The sequence below is a fragment of the Rhinatrema bivittatum genome, chromosome 11 (assembly GCF_901001135.1).
Source record: "Rhinatrema bivittatum chromosome 11, aRhiBiv1.1, whole genome shotgun sequence".
NCBI classification, from domain to species: Eukaryota; Metazoa; Chordata; class Amphibia; order Gymnophiona; family Rhinatrematidae; genus Rhinatrema; species Rhinatrema bivittatum.
In genome coordinates, this window is record NC_042625.1 from 1,623,057 (window position 1) to 1,642,418 (window position 19,362).

Genomic DNA, 19,362 nt, shown 5'->3' on the forward strand with positions numbered 1-19,362 from the left:
CTTCACTAAAAATCCATAACTCCTTCCATGTCTCTCTCCTGAAACCCCTGGTACTCTCCTGGCCCTCTCGCAAGATGCCTGAACCACAGGAGACAGTCGCGGAGAGTGATATGACGTACCAGGTGCATGAAGTGCTAGATGTGAGAAAATGTGGCTGAAGGTGGTAGTACCTCCTCTCTTGGGAGGGATACAGTCCGGAGGAGAACATCTAGGAGCTGGCCATTTTGGATAAAGGTCTAATCAAGCAATTCCATGCCTCTCACCCCTGGAAGCTGAAACTCTCAGGAGGGGGTACTGTTACACTCGCTGGCCATGGGTTCTCAGGGCTGGCCTCACTCACCTGCCACTGCGCTGCAGCGGTGGCAGGCCCGGGTTCCCTGGCAGCAGCGGGGAATTGCTGCCGACTTGGCGTCCCATCTTTAGCCCAAAGCTGCCAACACGACGCAGTGGGCTCGGCAGGCTCGAGCCATTGGGCTGACAATGCCTACTTCTCCTCCTCTGCAGCTGGGACACCGCCAACTTCCTCCTGCATGGGACTTCCTCCTAGGCACGCACACCGCTTTCGGACATTTAAAGGGCCCGCGATGAGAAAATGCCATCGGCCCTCCCTGATGACATCAGCCCTTCAGTGCTATATAAGGCTGGATCCTGCTTCCAGCCTTTGCCTTGGCAATAGGTCTTTTCACTTGGCCTGAGTTCCTGTCCCCTTTGTTTTGCCTGACTGTCTTTGGCTTAGACTTTGGACCAGACTAGATGATGAGATACGCTGCCTGCCACGAACCTTGCCTGGATACTGACTATGAGATACTTCACCTGCCTTAACCTCTGCCTGGACACTGTGAGTCCACCGCCATTTCGATCCTTGCATGGATCACTTCAGGCTCATTTCCCAACTCCAGACTTGGCTTACGCTGCTACCTTATGCGCCTCTTCTGGACTTACATCTTCGCAGATGTTCCATGTAAGTCCTGCTGGCCCCGGCACCCGAAGGCTCAACCTAAGGGGAATGGGGGCTGGTAGTGGTGAAGCTCCAGCGGGGTCTCTGCTTCTTGTCCCCTTTGCCTACCGATGGTTGGGGCCTGTGGGGTTCTTCCCCACAGGCAGTGCCAACTCCCCCTCGGTCCAAGGGCCCACCACCATAACAGTATCTTGGTGCTATTAGATTTAACAGCAGCATTTGACACAGTCGACCACACTCTGCTATGCCATCTGATGAAAAAATGTGGAATAAATGGAAGTGTACTCAAATGGTTCTCCTCCTTCCTAGCTGATAGGACTTTCCAAATCAAACTGGGCAACAACCTATCTCACACATTCCCAATTGATACAGTTGTTCCTCAAGGCTCTGCACTGTTAGCTACACTCTTCAACATCTATATGCTCCCTCTATGCAAATTACTAGATCTAGGCATCAACTTCTTCCTATATGCTGATGACATACAATTCTACATTCCTATTGACAAATCAATTGAAAATACAGCAGCAATTTTCTCAACATACATGAAAGCAATACTGCAAAAGCTATCTCAGCTAAAACTAACACTAAACAAAAATAAATCTGAACTCATTTGGCTAAGGAGAAACCAATCTGTAAATAAACGACCATCCCTAGACCTGGGTTAACTTCCTCATCACACCCTCTGAAGAAGTACAGGATCTAGTAATATAAATCAATGAGAACATCACAATGAAAAAGCACATAAACAAATTCATTAAAACAGGATACTCCAAGCTATGAATCTAACATCGATTAAAGCCTCTAACATTCCAGGATTTCTGAACTGTTTTATAAACACTAATATTCTCAAACTTAGATTACTGCAACTCACTATTACTAGGCCTACCCTCAGGACAACTGAAACCATTACAGCTACTACAAAATGTCTCGGTTAGACTACTGTTAGGGAAAGGGATATTTGACCACATCACCCCGTCGCTAATAGATCTACACTGGCTACCAGTAAAAGCAAGAATACACTATAAAGAACTAACACTCTTCTTCAACATAATCAATGACAGTAAATCCAGCTTATTAGGTGTAACTCTCCAACCCTACACATCACAACAAAAACTTCGATCACAAAACAAAGGACTATTAACAGTACATACACCAGGAAACATCCATCTAAGACAAGAGATCAAATGTTCTTTATAGTGCGCCCCAAATTATGGAAATCTCTACCTAAGGAGTTTCATCTTACTATTGAAAGAGCTTCAAATACAAACTAAAAAATGTCTCTTCAAAAAAGCATATGATCTATTATAAAATTTACAGCTGTAGTAAACTACACAGATATGGATCAATGAACGATTGACTGTTATTAAAAGACTTAAAGAAATTTAAGACATCTCACTGACTACCTCATGAAGATTACCTAAAAGAATCTAATTCATCATTTATTTATTTTATTTTATTTATTATTTTTATTATACCGAGTTTCATGATAGGAATCACATCAACCCGGTTTACAATTAACAATGTGAGTAAAGGCAGAGAGTAACAAAGTAAAACATTTCCCAATTCAACGTCACATATAGAATGAAACTTAACAGATATAATAACAATATTTAGGATGTGAGAAAGTTACAAAAAACAAGGAAAAATAACTAGGATCTGAAAGGGGGAGGAAATCACTATCACTGAAAGGGGGAGGAAATCATGAATCACTATTTAACAATGCAGCTAACGTTTTGATGTTGTAATGACTTACAATGTGAATGTTGCATGTTCTGATGTTGTGTGGACCAATAATGTGAATGTTGCTTTTGTAAACTGTTGTGATCTTTTGGAATGACGGTATATAAAATGCATAAATAATAAATAAATAGGTTTGCTTCTCTAAGATTCTCCATTACCTTGTTTCTTTTTAGTTTGTTCATGCAGTCCGTGAGTGCGGCGTAACCACCGGAGAAGCGCCAGAGATGCACTGAAATGTGAAAGCAGAGACAATGTCAGTTGAGCTCATTATCCCAGGAGTGCACTTAGGACTGCTTAGGATGTGTCTTTCAATCTGCAGACTTTCTTCTGCCTGGCTCCGTCCCTCCCATGCCTGCCTTTAATTCTTCTGCTAGAATGTCCATCTGCTTCCAAGCCACTCAAGCTGATGGCCTGCTGACATGCCTCAACTTACTTCATGTGCCCTTTTAAGATCCTGGTTCCCCCTCCACTCTCACTTGATTTGGCCCCAGCACTTGTTTAATGGCTCCATTCTCCCTCCTTTCATCCTGCCTGATTGCCTTCTCTGCTCCTGCCCATTTCATCTGCTTGACTGCCCTAATCACTTTTGTGATCCTGTCCCCATTATCTGCCTGATCCTTCTACTCTCTCCTGATCCTGCCCTCTCACCCAAGCAATTGTCTCAAACTCTTGTCTGACCCTGCATCATCACCAGCAGACAACCCCTCACCTGCCTGGTCTTGCTCTCCATACCAGGTGTTCCAATTCCCAACCAAGTCACATGGATAATCTGCAGCATGATGCAGTTTTGGCAGCACCTCTTCCCTGCAAAGGAAAGAAACCATCAACATAGTAGCATAGTAAATGACAATTGATTAAGACCAACTGGCCCATTCTGTTTGCCCAGATGGTTTTCTATCACTTTGGGTAGATAAGCACATAAATTCTAAACCAGGTAAAACCAACATCAGCTCCCTCCCTCCCCCATTCCCCCAATCCTACTCCCAAAAACATCTTCCATTCCAAATCTATCTCTCTCATTTCTTCTACCTCTTACTCGCCACCAGCCCTTCATCATCATGTTCACTTTCTGTCCAAAATATTTTTAAATCCCATCAGTTTTGGTTGCCTATAGTCTATGTCAGGTATAAACCACTTTCTCTGTAAAAGGAAAATGTTCTCATATTTGCTCTACATCTTCTCCCCTGCAGCTTCATATCTTGACCCCTGTTCTTGAAATTTCTCTTCTATGGAAGATTTCATCTTCCCATACTATATATGAATATTTGACACAGTGTCATGCTTGGCTGACCATGGCAGTAATGGCATGGTCAGCCTCACTCACCCCGAGATACTGCCATGCTACTCCTCTTCCAGATCCTGCAGCAGGCAGTGCCTTCACAGTGCCAGTTGATGTCGCCATCCCAGCCAGGGTTTTAAACCCCGATAGTGCAGATAGCCAGCATCTTGACACTTTTGCGCTGGACTGACGACCTCACCGACCTGCCAGCATAGCGCCACCCGCTCCCACCCGGCTCAGTACGTTCGGCAGCCCTACCCGCACAACGCCAGCTGACCGCCCACTCGGGGTACCTCACTTCCGGCGGAAGAGGCATTTCAAAGTCACAAGGCAATCCCTCGGCATCTCGCGCCGAAGGAGCTTGACTAAGGGGCCTGCCCCTTAGTGCGCCCCTTTGTGCTCCATCTTTGGGCCTCACCCTGCCACTAGTACCTCTTCAGACTCTCCACCTGGCTCTATTCACCCCCCCTGCTTTTCCCCATTACGCCCGATTTTTCCCTCCAGTGACGCTCCTCTTCCCACACACCCCCCACTCTCCTCATCTACAGGCTCCTACACTCCCCACTTTTCTACGACCATGCTCTCCTATCCTATCCCCATCCTCAAGCACTATACCACCAAATATAGTGCCCCCCAGCATTATACCTCTCTTGAACACAGCAGATCTCTACTCCCCATTATGGTCTCCCCACTCACCCAACTAATTGGATTTACCACCTTCACAATCCTCCTCCTAAATGCACAAACTATTATTAAAAAAGCAACTATACTCAATGACATCCTCACTGACAATAGCCCCGACATCTGCGCAATCACAGACACATGGCTAAAGGACACAGACACAGTCTTAACAAACCAACTCCCAACGAACCTGTACAATATCTACTCTATTCCCAGACTCAAGAAAAGAGGAGGAGGCCTTCTTCTTGTCGCTAAAAAGAAATTTAGACTTACCCTACAACCTATTACACCCCCTTGCAAACTGGAAATCGGTCTATTTAAATCACCCACCCTCCAAATCTGTTTAATATACGCTCCCCCAGGGACCCTTGAGAATAACCCCTCCCCCTGATTGAATACATCTCCAAACATTTAGATATAACTTCACCTGCTATTATCCTTGGGGATCTGAACCTCCACGTGGACACCATTCCCCCATCCCCATCCTGCAATTCCATTATGGCCTCCCTGAATGCTCTAGGCTTTAAACAAATAATCAGCAACCCTACACACAAGGCACGCCACACCCTTGATCTCATCTTCACCAACTCCCTAATTCAACCTGACCCCCCTACTTGCACACCCATCCCTGGTCTGACCATTTCCGCATTGAAACCAGTTACACAATAAAAAACTCATTCACCCCCACACTCACCAAAAAAAACATCCATTTCCATAGAACATGTAAAACAGACGACCTCATTGCAGCCCTCTCGGATGAACTTCGCAAACTCAACCTTACAGATGCCGACTCCGCCCTTTCCTCTTGGCTTCAACTTACTAATACTGTCACCGATAACATCTGCCCCACACAATCTCGAGAAATCAACCCTGCCAATAACAAAAAGAAACCGTGGTACACCCCTGAGCTCAAAACCATGAAATATAATCTCAGAAGACTTAAAAAAAGATGGCGCAAAGAACAAGCCCTGACCATACAATCTAAGTTCCGATCTTACCTCCACACCTATCGAGAAGCCACTGACAAAACCAAAAAAGATTTTTACACCCAAAGAATTCATCAGCTACAATTTAACCCCCACGCCCTCTTTCAATATGTTTTACTACTAATTAAATCCACCCACACTCCCTCCCCCGACTCTGATAACCAAGCCAAATGCGAAGAACTTGCGCAATATTTCCACAACAAAACAGAGAATCTCATGTCATGCTTCTCTACCCCCCCCCACCCACCAATACTCTAACAGCAAGCACCACCCACCTCTCCCATACCCAATACTACCCAAGCAGCAAACACCACTGCAATACTAAATTCATTTGAAACCACTACCCCTATAGAAATAGAATCTACCCTCAAGAAAATCAAACCTGCAGTGCATCCCTCAGACACTATCCCTACTAAAACCCTCCTCACTATTCCCAACATTATATCCAAACCCATAGCCAATATCATTAATAAATCTATATCCCTCGGCTCAGTCCCAAACCAACTTAAACACGCCATAATAAAACCTATTTTAAAAAAAAATCCTCCCTTGACCCTACCGAACCTGCCAACTATCGCTCCGTTTCCAACCTTCCATTCCTATCAAAAATCCTAGAAAAAATAATTAATCGGCAGCTGACAGATTACCTTGACGATCATCACATTCTTTTCCCTCACAGTATGGGTTCTGCAGACACCATAGCACCGAAACCCTCCTCATCTCCCTCTCCGAATGCATACTGAAAGCTCTTGACAGAGGGCAATCTTACATTCTGGCCCTCTTGGACATTTCATCCGCATTTGATATAGTCAATCATAATATCCTAATAAAACGTCTTAAAGAAATCGTCATTTCTGGAACCCCCCTCCGCTGGTTTCAATCATATCTAAACAACAGGGTAAAAATTGGGCACTGTGAATCAAAACCTATTGACCTGTCACAAGGGGTACCTCAAGGCTCCTCACTGTCTTCCACCCTCTTCAATATATACCTCCTCCCACTTTGCCATCTCCTTTCCAAACTTGGTCTTCCGCACTTTATTTATGCTGACGATGTGCAGATCCTCATACCCATAACTGACACTATACCTAATGCCATGAAGACCTGGGAATCAGCCCTCGCAGACATCAGCACCCTTCTCTCAGACAACGTCTTGGCACTTAACACCACTAAAACAGAGCTCCTTATCATCTCACCCTGCAATAGCACCCTCAACCCACTCATACCACACACCCAATCCCTCTCCACCACCGCTTCTTAGCATGTACGCAGCCTTGGTGTCACCCTGGACAACTACTTCAACCTAAAAAAGTTCATCGCTGCCACCCTTAAAGATGGCTTTTTCAAGCTTCATACTCTAAAAAAAAATTTAAACCGCTTCTATATCTACATGATTTTCACACCATTCTCCAGGCCACTATTCTAGCCAAAGTTGATTACTGTAACGCCATCTTACTAGGCCTACCTAAAAATGCAACCCAACCCTTGCAGATGCTCCAAAACACTGCTGTCCGTATTCTCACAAATGCCCACCGTTATGAGCACATCACTCCTGTACTCCAACACCTACACTAAGAACATAAGAAATTGCCATGCTGGGTCAGACCAAGGGTCCATCAAGTCCAGCATCTTGTAACCAACAGAGGCCAAACCAGGCCACAAGAACCTGGCAGTTACCCAAACACTAAGAAGATCCCATGCTACTGATGTAATTAATAGCAGTGGCTATTCCCTAAGTAAACCTGATTAATAGCTTTTGCCCTCCCCTCACCTTCCCCTCCCTTCCCCTACCTAACCCACTCGCCCGGCCCTGTCTAAACCCCATCCTTACCTTTGTCGGGGGATTTACGCCTCCCTCTGGGAGGCGTAAATCCCCGCACGCCAGGACGCAACCTAGGGGCGGGTCCGGAGGGCACGGCCGCGCCCCCGGACCCACCCCCAAAACGTTCCCGACACGCCCCCAAAATGCCGCGCCGACCGGGCCCGCCCCCGACACGCCCCCTCAGAAAACCCCGGGACTTACGCGAGTCCCGGGGCTCTGCGCGCGCCGGTAGGCCTATGTAAAATGGGCGCACCGGCGCGCAAGGCCCTGCTCGCCTAGATCCGCCCGGATTTAGGCGGATTTGGGGGAGCAGGGCTCTTAAAATCCGCCCCTTAGAGAATAGCCACTGCCATTAGCAATGGTTACATGGAATAGACTTAGTTTTTGGGTACTTGCCAGGTTCTTATGACCTGGATTGGCCACTGTTGGAAACAGGATGCTGGGCTTGATGGACCCTTGGTCTGACCCAGAATGGCATTTTCTTATGTTCTTATGTTCTTAATGGACTTCTCCTCCAAGAACTTATCCAAACCTATTTTTAAATCCAGCTATACTAACTGCACTAACCACATCCTCTGGCAACAAATTCCAGAGCTTTATTGTGCGTTGAGTGAAAAAGAATTTTCTCCGATTAGTCTTAAATGTGCTACTTGCTAACTTCATGGAATGCCCCCTAGTCCTTCTATTATTCGAAAGTGTAAATAACAGAGTCACATCCACTCGTTCAAGACCTCTCATGATCTTAAAGACCTCTATCATATCCCCCCTCAGCCATCTCTTCTCCAAGCTGAACAGCCCTAACCTCTTCAGCCTTTCCTCATAGGGAAGCTGTTCCATCCCCTTTATCATTTCGGTTGCCCTTCTCTTTCCCTTCTCCATCGCAACTATATCTTTTTTGAGATGCGGCAACCAGAATTGTACACAGAATTGTGCGGTCTCACCATGGAGCGATATAGAGGCATTATGACATTTTCCGTTCTATTAACCATTCCTTTCCTAATAATTCCTAACATTCTGTTTGCTTTTTTGACTGCTGCAGCACACTGAGCCGACGATTTTAAAGTATTATCCACTATGATGCCTAGATCTTTTTCCTGGGTGGTAGCTCCTAATAGGGAACCTAACATCGTGTAACTACAGCAAGGGTTATTTTTCCCTATATGCAACACCTTGCACTTGTCCACATTAAATTTCATCTGCTATTTGGATGCCCAGTCTTGCAAGATCCTCCTGTAAAGTATCACAGTCTGCTTGTATCATCTGCTTTGTATCATCCGCAAATTTTATAACCTTACTCGTCGTACTCCTTTCCAGATAATTTATACATATATTGAAAAGCACGAGTCCAAGTACAGATCCCTGAGGCACTCCACTGTTTACCCTTTTCCACTGAGAAAATTGACCATTTAATCCTACTCTCTGTTTCCTGTCTTTTAACCAGTTTGTAATCCACGAAAGGACATCGCCTCCTATCCCATGACTTTTCAGTTTTCGTAGAAACCTCTCATGAGGGACTTTGTCAAATGCCTTCTGAAAATCCAAATACACTACATCTACTGGTTCACCTTTATCCACATGTTTATTAACCCCTTCAAAAAAATGAAGCAGATTTTTTGGCAAGACTTCCCTTGGGTAAATCCATGTTGACTGTGTTCCATTAAACCATGTCTTTCTATATGCTCTACGATTTTGATCTTGAGAATAGTTTCCACTATTTTTCCCGGCACTGAAGTCAGGCTCACTGGTCTATAGTTACTCGGATCGCTCCTGAAGCCTTTTTTAAATATTGGGGTTACATTGGCCACCCTCCAGTCTTCAGGTACAATGGATGATTTTAATGATAGGTTACAAATTGTAACTATCATTAAAATTTGGCTGCCAATCACCTCCAGGATAATATATAAGTCTCTCTCCATCATACATAAATCCCTACACAACCAAAACATGCATTGGTTCAAAGAGCAGTTCCTATTTCGCACACCTGAAAGACCCACCAGAACTCAACATCAGGCAAAGCTACAAACACCCTCGCCTAAACTCACTAAACTTGTATCCACCAGAGAACGCTCGCTCTCCATAGCAGGGCCTGCTCTTTGGAACAAGATGCCTACGCCAGGAAATGTGCCCTAGGAAATTGAAACAGAACCTCAAGACCTGGCTCTTTAAACAGGCATACACTTGAATTAACCTCACCTGTAACCCCCCCTTTCTCTCTACACTTCCTATCCTCCTTAGTTGACTCCTTTTCCTCTCTCAGCTTTCTCGCTTGGTAAATTCTCTGGTTTTATTCTTGCCTGATAGCACTTCCTGTAACCCACTCTGATAAAGCAATGCTGTTATCACCATATTTTACTGTACATATTTCCTGTTATTTAGCTCCTGTACTAACCACATCCTCTGGCAACAAATTCCAGAGTTTAATTGTGCGTTGAGTAAAAAAGAACTTTCTCTGATTAGTTTTAAATGTGCCATATGCTAACTTCATGGAGTGCCCCCTAGTCTTTCTATTATCAGAAAGAGTACATAACTGATTCACATCTACCCGTTCTAGACCTCTCATGATTTTAAACACCTCTATCATATTCCCCCCTCAGCCGTCTCTTCTCCAAGCTGAAAAGTCCTAACCTCTTTAGTCTTTCCTCATACGGGAGCTGTTCCATTCCCCTTATCATTTTGGTAGCCCTTCTCTGTACCTTCTCCATCGCAATTATATCTTTTTTGAGATGCGGCGGCCAGAATTGTACACAGTATTCAAGGTGCGGTCTCACCATGGAGCGTTATGGAGGCATTATGACATTTTCCGTTTTATTCACCATTCCCTTTCTAATAATTCCCAACATTCTGTTTGCTTTTTTGACTGCCGCAGCACACTGAACCGACGATTTCAATGTGTTATCCACTATGACGCCTAGATCTCTTTCTTGGGTTGTAGCACCTAATATGGAACCTAACATTGTGTAACTATAGCATGGGTTATTTTTCCCTATATGCATCACTTTCATTTATCCACATTAAATTTCATCTGCCATTTTGATGCCCAATTTTCCAGTCTTACAAGGTCTTCCTGCAATTTATCACAATCTGTGTTGCGCCCCTGGCCGGGGAAAACCCTCGGCCAGGACCCCCTACCTCTCTCGACGCGGCGGGGCACGTTTCTTCTTCGGCACGGCAAACGAGCCTTGCCCGGCAACGCGAGTTCTCCGGCGTCAAGATGGCCGCCTCGGGGAGATTGCTGGAGGTCCCACCTCTTAAAGGGGCCGGGACGCGAGGGGTGGGTCGGCCCCGGAAGATGAGGTCATCACCCAGGGAGATTTAAACCTCTCCCTGGGACTCTGCAGTGCCTTTGCAACAAGGTTCCAGAGTGGTTGCTTTTGTACTTCTCTGTGCTGCCTGTATCGACCCTGTTTGGACCTGGACTTGCCTTGCCTGCCGCCTGCCTTGACCACTGTTTGAACCTGGACCTGCCTTGCCTACCGCCTGCCTTGACCACTGTTTGGACCTGGACCTGCCCTTGCCTGCCTTGACCACTGTTTGGACCTGGACCTGCCTTGCCTGCCGCCTGCCTTGACCATTGCTTGAACCTGGACCCGCTCTTGCCTGCCGCCTGCCTCGACCTCTGGTTGGATTTGGACTTGAGTTGCTTAACCTTCGATACTCCCCCTTCTAGAGAAGAATCCACCGAGCGGCTGCCTTGGTGAGTACCCTCTGGACTAAGGGTCCACATTCTGATTTATTTGCATTGCGAAGCAGAACAATCTGCTTGTAATTTAACTACTCTGAACAATTTTGTATCATCTGCAAATTTGATTACCTCACTCGTCGTATTTCTTTCCAGATCATTTATAAATATATTGAACAGTAAGGGTCCCAATACAGATCCCTGAGGCACTCCACTGCCCACTCTCTTCCACTGAGAAAATTGTCCATTTAATCCTACTCTCTGTTTCCTGTCTTTTAGCCAGTTTGCAATCCACAAAAGGACATCACCACCTATTCCATGACTTTTTACTTTTCCTAGAAGCCTCTCATGAGGAACTTTGTCAAACACCTTCTGAAAATCCAAGTATACTACATCTACCAGTTCACCTTTATCCACATGTTTATTAACTCCTTCAAAAAAGTGAAGCAGATTTGTGAGGCAAGACTTGCCTTGGGTACAGCCATGCTGACTTTGTTCCATTAAACCATGTCTTTCTATATGTTCTGTGATTTTGATGTTTAGAACACTTTCCACTATTTTTCCTGGCACTGAAGTCAGGCTAACTGGTCTGTAGTTTCCTGGATCGCCCCTGGAGCCCTTTTTAAATATTGGGGTTACATTTGCTATCCTCCACTCTTCAGGTACAATGGATGATTTTAATGATAGGTTACAAATTTTAACTAATAGGTCTGAAATTTCATTTTTTAGTTCCTTCAGAACTCTGTGGTGTATACCATCCAGTCCAGGTGATTTACTACTCTTCAGTTTGTCAATCAGGTCCACCACATCTTCTAGGTTCACCGTGATTTGATTCAGTCCATCTGAATCATTGCCCATGAAAACCTTCTCCAGTACGGGTACCTCCCCAACATCCTCTTCAGTAAACACCGAAGCAAAGAAATAATTTAATCTTTCCGCAATGGCCTTATCTTCTCTAAGTGCCCCTTTAACCCCTCGATCATCTAACGGTCCAACTGATTCTCTCACAGGCTTTCTGGCTTCGGATATATTTTTAAAAGTTTTTACTGTGAGTTTTTGCTTCTATGGCCAACTTCTTTTCAAATTCTCTCTTAGCCTGTCTTATCAATGGCTTACATTTAACTTGCCAACGTTTATGTATTATCCTATTTTCTTCTGTTGGATCCTTCTTCCAATTTTTGAATGAAGATCTTTTGGCTAAAATAGCTTTTCACCTCCCCTTTTAACCATGCTGGTAATCGTTTTGCCTTCTTTCCACCTTTCTTAATGTGTGGAATACAATACATCTGGACTGTGCTTCTAGAATGGTATTTTTTAACAATGACCACGCTTCTTGCACATTTTTTACTTTTGTAGCTGCTCCTTTCAGTTTTTTTCTTACAATTTTTCTCATTTTATCAAAGTTTCCTTTTTGAAAGCTGTGCATTTATCACAGCTTATATTTAGGAAACTTCATAACTGCTATTGTGGCATTCTCTGTTCCATTTAGAAAGTGGAAGCAATAGTCTGTGTTTAACTTGCACTAACTTTCCCATTTTAGGGAAAAATGAGAGGCTCTAAAATCTGACACACAGCCAGCAATACCTTCAGTCCCCTGTCATCCTTTTTCTTACCTTCTGTTTTCTCCTCAAGATTCTTGAGCCATCGCCTACTTTTTCTCCCTGAGAATTTACTACTTTTCTTTCTAATCTGTTCTGTGCCTGTTGAAAAATGTAGACTCATTTTCTCTCTGTATTTATGTCTTGGGCTTCCTATTTCTGATATGGCTGTGAGCGATAAGAAGGTTTAAAAAGCAAACTAGCCTCAGGTGTTCCCCATGCTCCTCCTGAAAGAAGCCCATGGAGCAGAACCAGCAACAGAATGCACTGTACTGACTGAAGTGAGCACTGCAAGCTTCTTCTGGCCCACTCTGTCACTTGCTCTACCTCACAGGCTTCATCCTGTGCAGCAGGGGCTTCAGCTTTCCTTAGGACTGGGGGCATCTTCTGACCTGCTCTGTCACAACACTGGCTAAAAAAAAAAAAAGTTTGAGACACCAAGCTACTCACACCTTCTACGAGTTTGGGGCCTAGCATGAAGCACATCAGCGCAGTTTGGAATTGATTGTCGTATAGCAGCAGCAGCAACCTACCAGCTTACTCGCCACCTCCCGCCTACAGGCCTCTAAGAACACCAGGTTGAGAAACCGCTGCCATAATACACAGAGCTCAATCCTGACACAGACACTAGCTGGAACACACACTGCTCTGGCTGCTGAAGATACGAGGGTCCAGAGAACAAACCATGTCTGTTATGACACTGTACTTACCATCGCGGCACAGAGCCGCAGTCAGTCTCTCTTCACCGCGGCAGGGAGCCACAGACTTCGGCGTCCTTCAGCGCGACAAGGAGCCGCTGTTACCGGGACCTTCTCGCGGAAAATCGGTATAAAAAAACTTTAAATAAATAAATAAATAAATAAATAAATCTTCAGCTTCGCGGCCCGGAGGCCGTGGACCCTGGGCTTTCCTGGCGGCTGGAGCCACCCTCCATTCTTCCTGCAGCGGCAGGAGCCACTGCTGACATCGGGGTCTGCTCCTCGGCCCAGCCCTGCTCCTCCATCATCAGCATCTGTGCAGGGCCGCTGACCATGGTGCTGCATTTCCTGTTTCCTGCTTCCTAAGGCGCGGACCGCGCCTCCTGCACTGCTTTAAAGGGCCATGGCCGGAAATGCCATGGACCCCACCTGGACTCCTCCCAGGGCACCTCCTGATCTTCAGCCCTATATTAGGGCCCAGCTTCCAGTGCTTAGTTGACTTTGCAAGGAGTTAGTTCGTCTCAAGGACTTCTTGCCTTCACTCCTGCTGGTATTTCCTTTTCTTCATGGGATCCCTCATTGTTCTTCATGTTCCTGGTCTCTTCTGGATTCTCCCTTGTCTTCCTGATGTCTCGTGGTCTTCCTGATGCTTCGTCTCCGCTTCTGCTTCCTGGACCCTTGGTTCCTCATCGCTACCTTCTCTGTTGTGTCACGTCGTGTCTCGTCACCTCGTGGCATGGGCCTGCCTTCTCGTTTCGCAGCACTAGTCTCCGGAGGGTCATCTTCACTTGAAGCCAAATCTCGTCTTGGTCCCATGTTTCATGCCTAAAGCCAAGTCTCGACTTGCCCCCCTACCCTATGCTCGAAGCCAAGTCTCGTCTTGCTCCCTTATCCTGGAATTCATCTCGGCCCTCGGATGTTCTGGTGGCTGCTCCGTTCATGCCTAAGTCTCTGACTGAACCTGTGCCATTCCAGCATGGTCCGTGACCAGCCATGGGCGGCTGTGTAGGGCACGTCTTGGTACAGGTTTCTACTGAATCTTCGCCATGTTCTGGCTTCAATTACCACAAATTCGTCTGGAGTCCACTTCGCTCTCAAGAGTGGTCCGTGACCAGCCCATTGAGTCCGCCCGTGACGGTGGGCTGTGTAGGGCGCGCTGCGTGGCAGCCTCAATCCAGTATTTGTTCCTAAACCTTGATCCTGAGTCTTCATGCTCAAGCTTCTCGTCTGAGTCTGCATGCCCCAAGTCTCCTGTCTCAGTCTTAATGTTCCAGAGCCTTCGTGCATCCTTGTCTCCTGTCTGGCCTGCTGCCATTGCCGTTCCCAGCGGCAGGTCCGAAAGGGCTTGGAGTAGTCGAAGGACCACTCAGAGACCAATCAAGGGTGGTTGGTCTCACTGAGGTATGCAGGTCGGCAGGGGCCTGGGCTTGGTCTCGACCTAGACACAGATTTGTCTCACCAGCCTCGGTGTTTCCCCAGAGCTCCTCTCTGGGTTCACCGAGGTCCAAGGGCACACATTTCCTATTCTCGTGCAGCAGTTGCTCATGGCATCTCTTGCTACATCTAGCCAAAGCCTGCGGGCACATAACAGATCACAAAGGTCTCCTAAGGCCCCCCTTCTGTAACAATGTCTATCATTTAAAAATAATTTACCTCTTTTAAAATGATGGTAAACCTTTCTTCTCCTTTTAAAGAATGAGGAAACCCTTTGGAGGAAAATCAGACTTTGAATTTTTATATTGTAGATCCAATAGCCCTAATACTTCTCCTCTCTGCAGGCTGCGATACCTTGCAAACTGTCACACAGTGATAATATCATGGTTTTCCTATTCAAGCAAGCTATTTAGTCAGCAGCTATCCAACATAGCTTCTTTTAAGCAACTGAGGTTTGCTGGTAGTGCTTCATTATTACTTTCCACATTAGAATGTTATTTATAACCATAGTGGAGGGAAAAGGGGGTAGTAAGCAGCCTGAAGCAATACATTTGAAAGGTCTCTCATACTGATCCTGACTTGTTCTATGCAAGGTGGGGGTTGGACAGATCCTCCCAGGGCCTGAATACTGGGTCTCTGATGCCCAGGTCAAGAGCACCAGCTCCTGTGTTGCGGTCTGCACCGCTTCCTCTCCCTTGTGCCTGACCAGTGCCTACCTTCGCGGTTGGAGACGCTGCGCTCCGCGACCCCAGGATCCCAAGACGCCGATGGCTCCACGTGGTGTCCGCCATTTCCTGCCTGGTTCACCGTGGCCTCGCGCGAGTGCGCTCACTTTGTACGTCCAGCACCCGGAAGTCGAGCCCCGCCTGCAATCATGACGTCACGCACCCAGGGCGATATAACCAGCGCCCAGACGCCGTCTCATCGCCTTGCAACGAGGTTCACTACTGCCTTGTAGTTCTGAGTTGCGCATCGTGTTCACTGTGTTCCTGTCGCTGACCTTGGATTGCCTTGACTACGCTTTGCCTGCTGCCTGCCTCTGACCCTGGTTTGTTCCTGACTACGCTCTGCCTGCTGCCTGCCTCTGACCCTGGTTTGTTCCTGACTACGCTTTGCCTGCCGCCTGCCCTGATCTTGGCCTGTTCCTGTTTGCCCAGCCTGCTGCCTGCCACTGATCTCGGCTCGTCTCTGGTCCTGCTTCAGTCTTCAGCTTGCTCCAGTTCCTGCTTGCTACGGAACCCGTTCCAGGTTACAGCTTGCACCAGCTCCGGCTCGTCACAGACTTTGTTTCAGGCTACGCCTGCTCCTGTTCCCGCTGGCCACAGAGACTCTGTTACTATCCTCTGCCTGCCTCAGTATCCGGTCTCCTGCCTCCCAAGTACCTTTGGACTTCCTTGCTCCCATCCCTGTCACTGGACTCTCTCTATTGCCCAAGTCCCAAGGAGCCAGAACCCTACTGGCTCCTCCTGGGGGGTTCCTGGTTCCCGGGTGAACACCTTGAGCCTCTGGTTCCGCCTCCCGGCCTACCCTATCACTCGAGGTAGGCCGGCCCAAGGGTCCACTACTTCGCTTGCAGTATCAGACTGCAACATCCTGCTTGCAAGCAGCCCAGGTATGCTCCTACCATGCAAAGAATGTGAAAAGAGACTCACGTCAGATTGTTGTAAGCATCCAGGCATTCGGGTTTCACATTGTGAACTGAAAGAGGAAACACAGAAAATGGATCACAATGGAAGCAACTGACACCTAGTCTCACAATTCCAGTAGCCTAGGTCTTAGGGTACAAAAATGGCAGCTCTACTTAATGCAGAGCATGTAGTGAGTTACCAAACTCAGTCAAGCAGTAAACCTACCCCCAGCTTTCCCCATACTGTAACAGTTTAAAAACGTTTTCACATTTTAATGAACAGCAACATTTTTTCTCACCTATAGTAATCTCTCAATCGGATGAACATAAATTAGCCATAGATTCCAATTTAACAGGCCGATACAGTTAACCCGCAGTTGGACGCGCGTTTTCAACACGCTAGCTTTACCCCTTATTCAGTAAGGGGTAATAGCGCGTTGTAAACGCGCGTCCAAACCCCCCCCCCCCCCCGAAACTAATAGCGCCCGCAACATGCAAATGCATGTTGATGGCCCTATTAGATATTCCCGCGCGATTCACAAAGTAAAATGTGCAACCAAGCCGCACATTTTACATTCACTAATTAGCGCCTACCCAAAGGTAGGCGTTAATTTCTCTCAGCACCGGGAAAGTGTACAGAAAAACAATAAAAACTGCTTTTCTGTACACCCTCCGACTTAATATCATGGTGATATTAAGTCGGAAGTCCCAAAAGTAAAAAATAATTAAAAATAAAAAAATTTAAAAGCAGCCCGCTGACAGCCGCCGCTCCTGTCAAAAAGGAGGCGCCAGGGACGCGCTTAGTGTCCCTAGCACCTCCTTTTACCGCGGGCCCTAATTTGAATAATTTTATTTACTGTATCGCGTGCACAAGACACTGGCCTGTGCGTGCGCCGGGAGAGCGGGCGCTCGCTCGCTCTCCCGCGTTTCTTTCTGTATCGGTCTGCTAGATAGTGAAGAACGCTATGTTATCAAGTCATTGAGGGTGGGAAAGGCTCCTGGACGTGACAGTTTTGGCCAGAGTTTTACAAATTATGAGAGGATCAAATAATTCAACTGCTTAAAAACATGTTGTTGAGAGCTCGGGAGGTGGGACATTTTTAGCCTGGCCAAGCTTTGGCTAGGGTGGTCCTGCTTCCTAAACCAGGTAAGAACCCCTACTATCTGAGTCCTATCAACTCATTTCTCTCCTGAACCAAGATGTAAAAATATTGGCATCTATTTTGGCTAGCAGACTGGAGTAAAACAGATTGATAAATCCTGTTTGACCTGAAGATATAACTAAGGGTGCTATGCATTGTCCAATCTATTTAAAGCAGTACTTGCACTACAGTTAGCTAGTCAAGAGTTGAAAGAAGCTATGCTGGTCAGCCTAGATGACAGAAAAGCATTTGACCAGGTAGAGTGATCGTAAATTTGGTCTTGGTGCTTCCTTCCTGAGTTGGGGTCAATTACTATATACTAATCCAACATCACAAATTTAATGGGTGTTTATCTAGGGTTCACTATTGGTAGAGGTACCAGACAAGGGTGACCCCTAACACCATTATTATTCATCTGTTACAGGAACATTGGAGGCGATCCCATTTCTGGGAGATTGTGTACCCTTGGGCCACGATGCAACTGCAGAGGAGCTCCGGGAATGTGCCGAGACAGGCGAGGAGTGCCCCTAGCATGGGCGGACAACTGGAGATACAGGACCCTGGCCTCTGCCGAGCTTGAACACATCGAAGAGACCCAGCAATGCAATGCTTTTCAAGAGAATACTAGAGGGCTGATGTTACTGCAGGGGTGTATATATACTGTGATGTCAGCTTGTTCTGTCTCCATCTGCTGGCAGAGGTGCATTACCCACTTGTCCTGAGTCCATTGGTCTACACTAAGGAAACAAAATTATCAGGTAAGTAGTAATTTGTCCATAATATCTGTGCACCACCTGAGTGGAAACAAACCCCTCCATATAATCACACAATGTCAGATCCAGAGATAAAACTTCAGATTTTCCATAATTAATCCTCAGTCCCGAAAATGAACCAAAAAGATCCTTTACTTGCATTATTTATTTGTAGGGTTTTATATACTGTTATTTGGTAGAGCCATCATAACGGTTTACAAATCTGCAATTATCATCCAACATATGCAATTATCTTACAATCAAATGGAGTTAACATAGTAGTTGGGAACAGTAGGGTTTTGTGAACAATCAACATATTTTTCTTAGTAGTTGAATAACAGAATATTGCGGAGAACATTTTCAGAGAACTTAACGGATCAAGTGAGTGAGCAGGGAGGGGAAGAAAAGGAGGGTACATCAGGAGAGCATGAAGGAGGAGGATTATGCTTGCAAGTTCTGTTGAGTGCTGGGATGATCAGATGTCAGATAGTTAGAATAGAGTTTGCGGAATAAAAATGTTTTTAGGTCTTTTTTAAATGTTTTTTGGATGTGCTGGGTCCTCAGTTCTTTGGGTAGGGTGTTCCAAGTTTTGGGGGAAGCAATGGAAAATGCTCTCTCGTGTAGTTGAAAGATGAGCGTCTCTTAAGGTGGGGATGTTTAGGAATCCTGTGTTGTTGGAGCGTAGGTTTCTTTGTGGGTTTTGGGGGGTTATGTTTAAGCCTTTTAGTCCATGAAGATCATCATTTAAGATTTTATGAATGATGGTCATAGATTTGTAGGTAATTCGTGCAGAAATAGGAAGCCAGTGAAGAGAGGTCAAAATGGGTGTAATGTGTTCGTTTCTTTTTTTTCCGGTAAGGATTCTGGCAGCTGAGTTCTGCAGTATTTGGAGTGGTTTGAGGGATGATGAAGGGATTCCAATAAGTAATGAGTTGCAGTAATCGAAGGTGGAGAAAATAAGCAGTT

The 19,362-nt window shown here is 46.0% G+C and overlaps 1 protein-coding gene across 2 annotated transcripts in view; it reads right to left on the minus strand.

Moving 5' to 3' along the window:
* The window catches only part of NIPSNAP1 (nipsnap homolog 1), a 153,063-nt gene that overhangs the window by 75,759 nt on the left and 57,942 nt on the right, over positions 1-19,362 (minus strand). For both annotated transcript variants that reach the window (XM_029619796.1, XM_029619795.1), the window contains exons 3-5: positions 16,528-16,573; positions 3,408-3,502; positions 2,857-2,927 (exon numbers count right to left, since the gene is read on the minus strand). In XM_029619796.1, coding sequence (XP_029475656.1) covers positions 2,857-2,927; positions 3,408-3,502; positions 16,528-16,573 — 212 coding nt within the window. The remainder of the gene's footprint in view (positions 1-2,856; positions 2,928-3,407; positions 3,503-16,527; positions 16,574-19,362) is intronic.